The 11,932-nt window shown below is 45.0% G+C and overlaps 1 protein-coding gene across 1 annotated transcript; it reads right to left on the reverse strand.

Moving 5' to 3' along the window:
- Nucleotides 1-7,412: 7,412 nt before the first annotated feature.
- LOC139548879 (aquaporin-11-like) lies at nt 7,413-11,810 on the reverse strand. The gene is made up of 4 exons (XM_071358800.1): nt 11,220-11,810; nt 8,509-8,819; nt 8,300-8,416; nt 7,413-7,980 (listed from the first exon to the last, which is right to left on the reverse strand). The coding sequence occupies exons 1-4, from the start codon at nt 11,540-11,542 to the stop codon at nt 7,892-7,894; spliced, it is 840 nt and encodes a 279-aa protein (XP_071214901.1). The 5' UTR covers nt 11,543-11,810; the 3' UTR covers nt 7,413-7,891.
- Nucleotides 11,811-11,932: the final 122 nt, after the last annotated feature.

An 11,932-nucleotide genomic window follows, 5' to 3' on the forward strand; every position in this document is an offset into this window, starting at 1 on the left:
ACAACACCATGCCACAGATGTCTAAAGCTGAGGGAGTATGCAATTTGCGTGCTGGCTGCAGAAACGTCCACCAGAGATTTTGTGTTCATTTCTCTACCAATTTGGCAGTATGTCCAACCGCAGACCACATGTAACCACACCAGCCCAAGACCTTCACCTGGGGAGGCTATGCCCTCCCAAGCCCACCCATGGCTGTGCCCCTGCCCAGTTGTGAAATTCATAGATTAGGGCCTAATAAATGCATTTAAATTGACTGATTTCCTTATATGAACTGTAACTCAGCAAAATCTTTTAAATTGTTGCATGTTGTGTTTGTTTTTGTTCATTATAGATAGGAGTGTGCTGAAATTGCTTTGGGCTGGATTCGAAACGGTAAACTGTAAATGAGCACCAGAGGCAGCAGCCTAGACCGCTAGACAAGTGGTTCCCAATCTGTGGTGCGAGGGGTCTCAGTCTGGCTTTAAACTTACTCTTGAAATGTAGAATGAACAAGGAGCAATTTCAAAAATGGGTAGTGTATCAATTCAGGGGCTGCATATGTGTGGGAAAAGTTAGGAGGATTCTATGGGCCTGTGACTGACAAATTCAACATCAAATTATTAACCTATCAGCATGAATATAATTTTATTTACAATGTACTAATAAAACTAACGGTTTATTTTTCTTGTTTTTGGCAAAAAGTAAAAATCTAGAGAGCCTCTGCCCCCAAACCAGGCGCGAACGGTACTTGCTAGCAGTGAATTGCGAGTGAGGAGTGCCGGTGGAGCATAATGTTTATGCTTCCTAAAGAAAAATCTGGTTTCCATAAACGAAAAAGATGGGAGAGAAAAGCATAATGTCGCCCAATTTTTCACAAAGGAAGGTGGGTGTAGTCTGTGAGTGGTGGAAAGTAACCTGTTAGCGTAGTCCGTAGTGAAATAGGCGACTTTTGATCCCCTAACATTAGTTAGTTAATATCGTCACAGAAAATTCTGAGTGTTTACATTTCGCGCATCTTTCAGCCGAGATGTAATCAATGCAGGCAAACTTTTAGCAAGCTATTCATACTAAATCAGTTGTCCCTGCCCCTGCCTGGTGCCAGGCCCAACAGATGCAGCTTCTGGCTCAGCAGCCCTGTCTCCCCATCCCCATACCCCTGAACCAGCCCTACTCCCAACTGAAGGAGGTGAGCAGCATTGTGTTGAATGACATGTCAGTTAGCATAATTGCAGGTACTGCAATTCATTGAGGGCAGGAATGTGATTATCCAGTCAGGAAACATCTCACTTGACACAGAGGCAGCCAATATCAGAGCCTTAAAGGAAGAGATGCGGGCTCTTAGAGATGGATGGGAGTCTCTCCTGTTGGAGGCAACACTGATTGCTACGCAAATGAATGTTGCACCTCAATTTAGCAAGGAACACAGCCACCAGAGGAAAAGGAGGAGATTCCACGATGAGACCTCTCAACAGGAGACGGCTCAGGACAGTGCAGCTGTTTTGGAACACTGTTTTTTACTGCTATGGACAACATAAATGACTTGGACACTAGGTTCCACACCCCTGCAAAAATTGTAGAAGAATTTTCTGCTGTTCTGAAAGTTGGGCAGATTAGTGAGGATAAAGTCCCTTCTGTGTGCCATCCACTGATCATGAGGCATTCCAGAGATCTTACACCTGAGTTTCAAAATGAAGTAAGACACCTGAACACTATATGCTGCCACTTTCCCCCCTAACTTGTCTCCTCTTGATCTCCTGAATGCAATTTGTAAGATGCAGCTGCAAATCATTTTTGGAGAAGTGTGCATTGCTTTACGTATATTTTGCACACTGCCTGTGACTGTTGCTGGTGGCGAAAGAGCTTTCGGGTAGCTAAACTATTTGAGGTCCATTATGTCCCAGGACAGGCTTTGCAGTCTTGCCATGCTGTCCATTGAAAGTCAGTTAGCTAGAAAGCTGGACTTCAAAGACTTGATCAGTGACTTTGCTAGCAAAAAGGCTTGGCGCTGGGCTCTTGGTGAGCAACGCTGAGCAAGACCCAGTGATAACTGTTAAATGGCATGGCTATGGATATTGGATCACTACACACATGATGCCCACAGGCTGAGAACAAGACTGAGAACATACTGAAAACAGTTCAAAAATCTGCTTCTGATTTTATTATTTTGTTATATCATTCTATAGATGATAATGTTAATTTATTTTAATTGAAGAGATTAATGTATATTTAAGTTATATTTATTTTAAGTTTTATTATTTTGTTTGTTATATCATTCTATAGATGATAATGTTAATTTATTTTAATTGAAGAGATTAATGTATATTTAAGTTATATTTATTTTAAGTTATTCATTAATGTTAAGAGAATTCTCCATTCAAGAATTTTACCATTAACATTCCATTTAGACTGTAAAATATAGCCTTTAGCACATTTCTTATAGAGGGTATCAGTCTTGCATCAAATTGTGAATTCCACTGTATGCAGAATGTTGCATGCATGTGTCACGTTCCTGACCTATTGTTCCTTTTTCTTTTATTTATTTAGTTGGTCAGGGCGTGAGTTGGGGTGGGTTGTTTTTGTGTGTTTTGTCTAGTCTATGGGGTGTTGCATGTGTATGGGGCAGAGTAGAGTATAGTTGTCTAGTTATGTCTATGGCTGCCTGGATGGGTTCTCAATCAGAGACAGCTGTCATTCATTGTCTCTGATTGGGAGCCATATTTAAGGCAGCCATAGGCATTAGGCTTTTGTGGGTAGTTGTCGATGTTCTATGTTGCATGTGTGCACTTAGTTCAGTTTAGCTTCACGATCGTTTGTTTTTTGTTCATTTTGTAAGTGGTTGTTTTTTCCTTCATTAAAAGAAGATGTACTTATCACGCGCTGCGCCTTGGTCCAATCTCTCACCACAAGACGATCGTGACAGAACTACCCACCAACCATGGATCAAGCAGCATGAGCGGAACCAACAACAGCGGCAAAATAACCAGGACTCGTGGACATGGGAGGATGTATTGGACGGCAAGGGTTGCTACACATGGGAGGAGATCCGAGCTGGAAGAGATCGCCTTCCATGGGAACAGCTGGAGGCGATTAGGAGAGCAGAGGCAACCGGAGAGAGGAACCGGAGTTATGAGGGTACGCAACTAGCAAAGAAGCCTGTGAGTAAACCCCAAACATTTCTTGGGGGGCTAAGAGGGAGAGTGGCGAAGTCAGGTAGGAAACCTGCGCTTACTCCCTGTACTTACCGTGGAGAGCGAGAGTACGGGCAGACACCGTGTTACGCAGTAGAGCGCACGGTGTCTCCTGTACGTGTGCATAGCCCGGTGCGGGTTATTCCACCTCCCAGCACTGGCAGGGCTAGATTGAGTATTGAGCCGGATGTCATGAAGCCGGCCCTACATATCTGGCCACCAGTGCGTCTCCTCGGGCCGGTTTACATGGCACCAGCCTTACGCATGGTGTCCCCGGTTCGCCTACATAGCCCGGTGCGGGTTATTCCACCTCCCCGCACTGGTCGGGCGACGGGGAGCATACAACCAGGTAAGGTTGGGCAGGCTCAGTGCTCAAGGGAGCCAGTACGCCTGCACGGTCCGGTATTTCCGGCGCCACCTCCCCGCTCCAGGTCAGTACCACCAGTGCCTACACCACGCACCAGGCTTCCAGTGCGTCTCCAGAGCCCTGTTCCTCCTCCACGCACTAGCCCTATGGTGCGTGTCTCCAGCCCAGTACCACCAGTTCCGGCACCACGCACTAAGCCTCCTGTGCGTCTCCAGAGCCCTGTACGTACTGTTCCTTCTCCCCGTACTCGCCCTGATGTGCGTGTCCTTAGCCCGGTACCTCCAGCTCCGGCACCACGCACCAGGCCTACAGTGCGTCTCAGCCGGCCAGAGTCTGCCGTCTGCCCATCGGCGCCTGAACTGCCCGTCTGCCCAACGGCGCCTGAACTGCCCGTCTGCCAAACGGCGCCTGAACTGCCCGTCTGCCCTACGCCGTCTGAACTGTCCGTCTGCCAAGCGCCGCATGAACTGCCCGTCTGTATTGAGCCAACGCTGAGCAAGACCCAGTGATAACTGTTAAATGGCATGGCTATGGATATTGGATCACTACACACATGATGCCCACAGGCTGAGAACAAGACTGAGAACATACTGAAAACAGTTCAAAAATCTGCTTCTGATTTTATTATTTTGTTATATCATTCTATAGATGATAATGTTAATTTATTTTAATTGAAGAGATTAATGTATATTTAAGTTATATTTATTTTGAGTTTTATTATTTTGTTTGTTATATCATTCTATAGATGATAATGTTAATTTATTTTAATTGAAGAGATTAATGGAGATGACGGCTCTGGCTGGAATAACCCGCTGGAGACACGCACCATAGGGCTAGTGCGTGGAGGAGGAACAGGGCTCTGGAGACGCACTGGAAGCCTGGTGCGTGGTGTAGGCACTGGTGGTACTGACCTGGAGCGGGGAGGTGGCGCCGGAAATACCGGACCGTGCAGGCGTACTGGCTCCCTTGAGCACTGAGCCTGCCCAACCTTACCTGGTTGTATGCTCCCCGTCGCCCGACCAGTGCGGGGAGGTGGAATAACCCGCACCGGGCTATGTAGGCGAACCGGGGACACCATGCGTAAGGCTGGTGCCATGTAAACCGGCCCGAGGAGACGCACTGGTGGCCAGATATGTAGGGCCGGCTTCATGACATCCGGCTCAATACTCAAGCCGCCCGTCTGCCATGAGCCTGCAAAGCCGCCCGTCTGCCATGAGCCTACAGAGCCGTCCGCCAGACAGGAGCCGCTAGAGCCTTCCGCCAGACAGGAGCCGCTAGAGCCTTCCGCCAGACAGGAGCCGCTAGAGCCTTCCGCCAGACCGGATCAGCCAGAGCCTTCCGCCAGACCGGATCAGCCAGAGCCTTCCGCCAGACCGGATCAGCCAGAGCCTTCCGCCAGACCGGATCAGCCAGAGCCTTCCGCCAGACCGGATCAGCCAGAGCCTTCCGCCAGACCGGATCAGCCAGAGCCTTCCGCCAGACCGGATCAGCCAGAGCCTTCCGCCAGACCGGATCAGCCAGAGCCTTCCGCCAGCCATGACCAGCCAGAGCCGTCAGCGAGCCATGACCAGCCAGAGCCGTCAGCGAGCCATGACCAGCCAGAGCCGTCAGCGAGCCATGACCAGCCAGAGCCGTCAGCGAGCCATGACCAGCCAGAGCCGTCAGCGAGCCATGACCAGCCAGAGCCGTCAGCGAGCCATGACCAGCCAGAGCCGTCAGCGAGCCATGACCAGCCAGAGCCGTCAGCGAGCCATGACCAGCCAGAGCCGTCAGCGAGCCATGACCAGCCAGAGCCGTCAGCGAGCCATGACCAGCCAGAGCCGTCATCCAGCCATGACCAGCCAGAGCCGTCATCCAGCCATGACCAGCCAGAGCCAGCCAGCCAGGATCCGCTAGAGCCAGCCAGCCAGGATCCGCCAGCCAGCCAGGATCCGCCAGCCAGTCCGGTGTTGTCCCTCAGTCCGGAGCTGCCGACCCTCAGTCCGGAGCTGCCGTCCCTCAGTCCGGAGCTGCCGTCCCTCAGTCCGGTGCTGCCCCTTATCCTGGTGCTGCCCCTTATCCTGGTGCTGCCCCTTAGTCCGGTGCTGCCCCTTAGTCCGGTGCTGCCCCTTAGTCCGGTGCTGCCCCTTAATCCAGTGGGGTTAATTTGGAGGGTGGTCATTTGGAGGAGGCTACGAAAGCGGGTAGTGACTATGGTGGGGTGGGGACCACGACCAGCGCCAGAGCCGCCACCGTGGACAGACGCCCACCCAGACCCTCCCCTAGACTTTATGCTGGTGCGCCCGGAGTTCGCACCTTAAGGGGGGGGTTATGTCACGTTCCTGACCTATTGTTCCTTTTTCTTTTATTTATTTAGTTGGTCAGGGCGTGAGTTGGGGTGGGTTGTTTTTGTATGTTTTCTCTAGTCTATGGGGTGTTGCATGTGTATGGGGCAGAGTAGAGTATAGTTGTCTAGTTATGTCTCTGGCTGCCTGGATGGGTTCTCAATCAGAGACAGCTGTCATTCATTGTCTCTGATTGGGAGCCATATTTAAGGCAGCCATAGGCAGTAGGCTTTTGTGGGTAGTTGTCTATGTCGATGTTCTATGTTGCATGTGTGCACTTAGTTCAGTTTAGCTTCACGATCGTTTGTTTTTTGTTCATTTTGTAAGTGGTTGTTTTTTCCTTCATTAAAAGAAGATGTACTTATCACGCGCTGCGCCTTGGTCCTCTCTCTCTCCCATTGACGATCGTGACAGCATGTCTGCACAGTGTTATATTTTCACAGCTCACTGTCAGTAAATATTGGACTACAAGAGAGTTGCAAGCCTGCAAAGCTAGAGTTATTTAAAGCTTTGAATGGGTCGATTGGGTTCTGGAGGTGTGTGGTTACAGCAATTGCGCAGGGTTGGTATGGCCTGTGGTGGTGTGGCCCAATGTGATATCTTTTCATGGGGCCCAAAATCCCTGGCGGCGCCCCTGTATCAGTTCCTTTTTTTATTTAGATTTTTTATCCCATAGATATTGTTCATTTTGCATAATATTGCGATTTTATGCTGAGCAGCACAAGCCTCTCACAGAGTGTTTACGTCCATGTTTCATTTAAATAAATAGGAGCAACTCTTGATCTGCAAAAGTTATGTGTCTGGTGTAGCAGGCCACCGGAGCTACACTCACTCACCGCTTAATGATTGGAAAAGCAACTCAACTCTGATCATTTCAACAACTTAAATCATCAAAACTATTCTCAGAGCACCTTTTTTATCATTCACCTAGGTCTGACCCAGTTTGCGTACATTTAGATTACATTTTTGTCATTTAGCAGACGCTCTTATCCAGAGTGACTTATAGTGCATTCATTTTAAGATGGCTAGGTGAGACAACCACATATCACAGTAATAGCAAGCATGTTTTTCCTCAAAGTAGCTTTCAGCAAAGTCAGAGCTAGTAAGGGGAGAAAAGTAAAGTGCGAGTGTTAGTTCACAAAAGGCTTTTGTGGGGGGGGTGCGAAGAGATGGATACTGTGGAATTATTTTAGATACTCTTTGAAGAGGTAGGTTTTCAGATGTTTTTGGAGATGGGCAGGGACTCTGCTGTCCTAGCTGGTTCCACCATTGGGGTGCCAGGACAGAGGAGAGCTTGGACTGGGCTGAGCGGGAGCTTCCCTCCCATAGGGGTGGGGGAAGGTCAAGAGACCAGAGGTGGCAGAACGGAGTGCTCGGGTTGGGATGTAGAGTTTGAGCATAGCTTGAAGGTAGATTGGAGGGGCAGTTCCTCTTGTTATTCTGTAGGCAAGTACCATGGTCTTGTAGTAGATGTGAGCTTTGACTGGAAGCCAGTGGAGTGTGTGGACTGCGGAGGAGCGGGGTGACTTGGGAAGGTTGACAATACTCCTCAAGTTGGCCATAGGCATATCTATTGAAGAACTGTACATAAATTACTATCTCAAAGTGTTTTAAATATGCTACTAACACTACTAACTACAGAAATCCTTTTTTTTCTTACATCAATCCAGAGGAAGACAGCTCATAAAAATGTCTGGATTAAAGTAAATGAAATGGTATCATTACGTTTCAGACCAATTTTTAAGTGCCACCAGCCACCACTGCACAAATCATACTAGATTAAAAAACATCTCAATATATAGTCTTGTTTTTGTTTGAATGTGCTTAGTTTTAAAGAGGTCATTATGCATCAGGGTCTTCGGTTCGTAGGGATTGATGGTGGGTCCAGGGCCGTAGACACCAAACAGAAGAAAACGAACCGAAAAGGGGAGGAACTACCTGAACTTGTCTAATAAAAGACTTGTTTTTGTAGTTAAATGTTTTCTGTTGCAAAACGGTTTTGCTACGTGTGCACTAATGAAAATGACCCAGGGTCATTTCCTCTTGTTAGCCAGAAGGGGGCGGTAGGGAGAAGCTCTACCAGACAACATCTGATCAAACAACAGGACCGAACACATCATACCTGCAGGAGAGAGAGAGAGGATGGGAAGAGGAGAGTGAGATGAGGCAGAGAAAGAATTGGAGGAGTGACAAGGAAAGAGATTAGGCAGAAAAAGAGGAGGAATAAGGAGAAAGAGGATGGGAGGTGGGAAGAAGAGAGTGGGAGTAATGTCAGAAAAACAGAAAAGAAAGTGGACCCCATAGTTCACCTGTGTGTGTGTGTGTGTGTGTGTGTGTGTGTGTGTGTGTGTGTGTGTGTGTGTGTGTGTGTGTGTGTGTGTGTGTGTGTGTGTGTGTGTGTGTGTGTGTGTGTGTGTGTGTGTGTGTGTGTGTCTTAGTACCTAGTAGAGGAGCCAGCCAGTAGACCAGGCAGTAATCCAGAAAGGAGTGCCCACTGCAGGAGAACTGGGTGGAGAGGGCCAACGCAGGGTTAAACACAGCCCCCGTCATCTTGCCACCTGCAACACAAACACACAAAGGGTTAAACACTGCTCCTATCTCTGACACCTGCAACAATAACACACACACAGGGTTAAACACGGTAACCCACCTGCATAGGTCAGGGTAGCGGTGAGTGCTGCTATGGCATGTACCCGGTACCTCTGGTCCATAGTGTTCGTGTGTGTGAAGGCGGTCTGCATGGCAAAGGCCCCTGCCAGCTCCACAGCTGCAGCGGTGACCAGAGGGCCGGGGAGCACCAGGCTGGTGTGTGTGTCTGTGTGGATGGGGCTAATGCATTGGAAGCCCTGGAGTGTGTGTCTCAGGTGCAGGTCAGAGAGACCGAGGGCCCACAGCCCCTGTAGCATGGTACGAGCCACGCTAGCTGCCATGAACTGGCACACCATCCTCAGCACACCGCTCCTAAATACAATAGAGTAGAATAGAATATGTATCCATCTAATACATATCCATTATAGAAAGACGGCAATAGAATGTCATTATGCATAGAATAGAATATGTACCCATAGAATATAACACTATCGTTCAGCTAACACAACGTGCCATTGGAACACAGGAGTGATGGTTGCTGATAATGGGCCTCTGTTTCCTATGTAGATATTCCATTAAAAATCTGCCGTTTCCAGCTACAATAGTCATTTACAACGTTAACAATGTCTACACTGTATTTCTGATCAATTTGATGTTATTTTAATGGACAATTGTTTTTCCTTTTCTTTCAAAAACAAGGACATTTTTAAGTGACCCCAAACTTTTGAACGGTAGTGTACATTTTACTTAGAATATAATAGATTATTCATCCAATACTCTCCATTATAAAGAATAGACTAAAATAGGTATCCATTACATATAATTAACAATATAATATAATATATAATGTATCCATTACATAGAGACAACAATATAATAGATCATGTATCCATTACATAGCATCAACAATAGAGTAGATAATGTATCCATTACATGGAGACAACAATAGAATATATAATGTATCCATTACATAGAGACAACAATATAATAGATAATGTATCCATTACATATAATTAACAATAGAATAGATAATGTATCCATTACATAGAGACAACAATATAATGGATAATGTATCCATTACATAGAGACAACAATAGAATAGATAATGTATCCATTACATATAATCAACAATAGTATAGATAATGTATCCATTACATATAATCAACAATAGTATAGATAATGTATCCATTACATAGAGACAACAATAGTATAGATAATGTATCCATTACATATAATCAACAATAGTATAGATCATGTATCCATTACATAGAATCAACAATAGAGTAGATAATGTATCCATTACATAGAATCAACAATATAGTAGATAATGTATCCATTACATATAATCAACAATAGAATATATAATGTACCCATTACATAGAGACAACAATAGAATAGATAATGTATCCATTACATAGCATCAACAATAGAGTAGATAATGTATCCATTACATAGCATCAACAATAGAGTAGATAATGTATCCATTACATAGAGACAACAATATAGTAGATAATGTATCCATTACATAGCATCAACAATAGAGTAGATAATGTATCCATTACATAGCATCAACAATAGAGTAGATAATGTACCCATTACATATAATCAACAATAGAATAGCTAATGTACCCATTACATAGCATCAACAATAGAGTAGATAATGTATCCATTACATAGAGACAACAATATAGTAGATAATGTATCCATTACATAGAATCAACAATATAGTAGATCAATGTGATCCATTACATATAATCAACAATAGAATATATAATGTACTTCCATTAACATGGAGACATATCTAAGTAGAATCGATAACCTGTGATCGGCAGTGTACATAGAATCATAGAATATAGTAGATAATGTCATCCATTACATCTCCATTAACAATAGAATAGACTAAAATAGGTATCCATTACATATAATTAACAATAGAATAGATAATGTATCCATTACATAGAGACAACAATAGAATAGATAATGTATCCATTACATAGAATCAACAATAGAGTAGATAATGTATCCATTACATAGAATCAACAATAGAGTAGATAATGTATCCATTACATGGAGACAACAATAGAATAGATAATGTAACCATTACATAGATACAACAATAGAATAGATAATGTATCCATTACATGGAGACAACAATATAGTAGAGAATGTATCCATTACATATAATTAACAATAGAATAGATAATGTATCCATTACATAGAGACAACAATATAATAGATAATGTATCCATTACATATCATCAACAATAGAGTAGATAATGTATCCATTACATGGAGACAACAATAGAATAGATAATGTGTACATTACATAGAATCAACAATAGAGTAGATAATGTATCCATTACATGGAGACAACAATAGAATAGACAATGTATCCATTACATGGAGACAACAATAGAATAGATAATGTATCCATTACATAGAGACAACAATATAATAGATAATGTGTCCATTACATATAATCAACAATAGAGTAGATAATGTAACCATTACATAGAGACAACAATAGAATAGATAATGTATCCATTACATAGAGACAACAATGGAGTAGATCATGTATCCATCACATAGAGACAACAATAGAGTAGATAATGTATCCATTACATAGATACAACAATAGAGTAGATAATGTATCCATTACATAGCGACAACAATAGAGTAGATAATGTATCCATTACATAGAGACAACAATAGAATAGATAATGTATCCATTAGATAGAGACAACAATAGAATACAGTAGAATAGAATATAACCTGGCAGTGAGGCGTCCCCGGTACGTGTATTCCAGCGTGCTACAGGGGTTCCCCAGGGCTCCATGGAAGGTGAGGCCATGGACCACAGATGCCAGATATGTGAGGCTGAGACAGAACTGAGGCTGCAGCCGGCCCACCTCCCCCAATAGACGCAGCTCTAGGTTGCAGATACACAACTGCAGCGTAGAGACCAGCTCCACGGCATAAACAGCAGACAGACACAGCCCTCTGGGAGCTAGTAGCTTGGTTAAGATTCTCCTGCTCAGCTCACACAGCAGCACAAAGAACGCTAGCAGACACAGAGACACCACAACGCCTGACATCTCTATCTGCAGATGTCTGCCTCTCTCCTCAGTCTCGGTCTCTCCCCCTCTCTCTCTTTATGTGTCTTCTTGCATGCTCCTCTGGCTCTGTTTTCTTATGGCTGCAGCAGGCTACCGTGTGTGCACGTGTGTGTGTGTGTGTGTGTGTGTGATCAGAGATGTGCTCTGCTGTAGATGATGATGAGCTGGAGCTCATTTGGTGCGGAAGTGGCTGCCTCCCTCCCTCCTCTCTCGTCTCTCTGGCTCCCTGCTCTCCTCTATGTCTCTCCCTACACTGCGCTGCTACCCCCATGTCTATTGCTGCTATAACGTGGCCAGGCTGTGTGGTGTGATCCCCCCACCCACCACCAGAGAGAACAGTAGTTATACAGATTCAATGATGTCATACCA

The sequence above is a fragment of the Salvelinus alpinus genome, chromosome 22 (genome assembly GCF_045679555.1).
Source record: "Salvelinus alpinus chromosome 22, SLU_Salpinus.1, whole genome shotgun sequence".
NCBI lineage: Eukaryota > Metazoa > Chordata > Actinopteri > Salmoniformes > Salmonidae > Salvelinus > Salvelinus alpinus.

Bases quoted from the DNA above. Each gene is read 5' to 3' on its own strand.
- LOC139548879 (XM_071358800.1), bottom strand. From the start codon at position 11,542: ATGTCAGGCGTTGTGGTGTCTCTGTGTCTGCTAGCGTTCTTTGTGCTG. The intron at 8,417-8,508 runs GTGGGTTACCGT...TTTGTGTTGCAG, and splicing joins CGCTACCCTGACCTATGCAG to GTGGCAAGATGACGGGGGCT. The intron at 7,981-8,299 runs GTACTAAGACAC...TCTCTCCTGCAG, and splicing joins CTGGCTGGCTCCTCTACTAG to GTATGATGTGTTCGGTCCTG.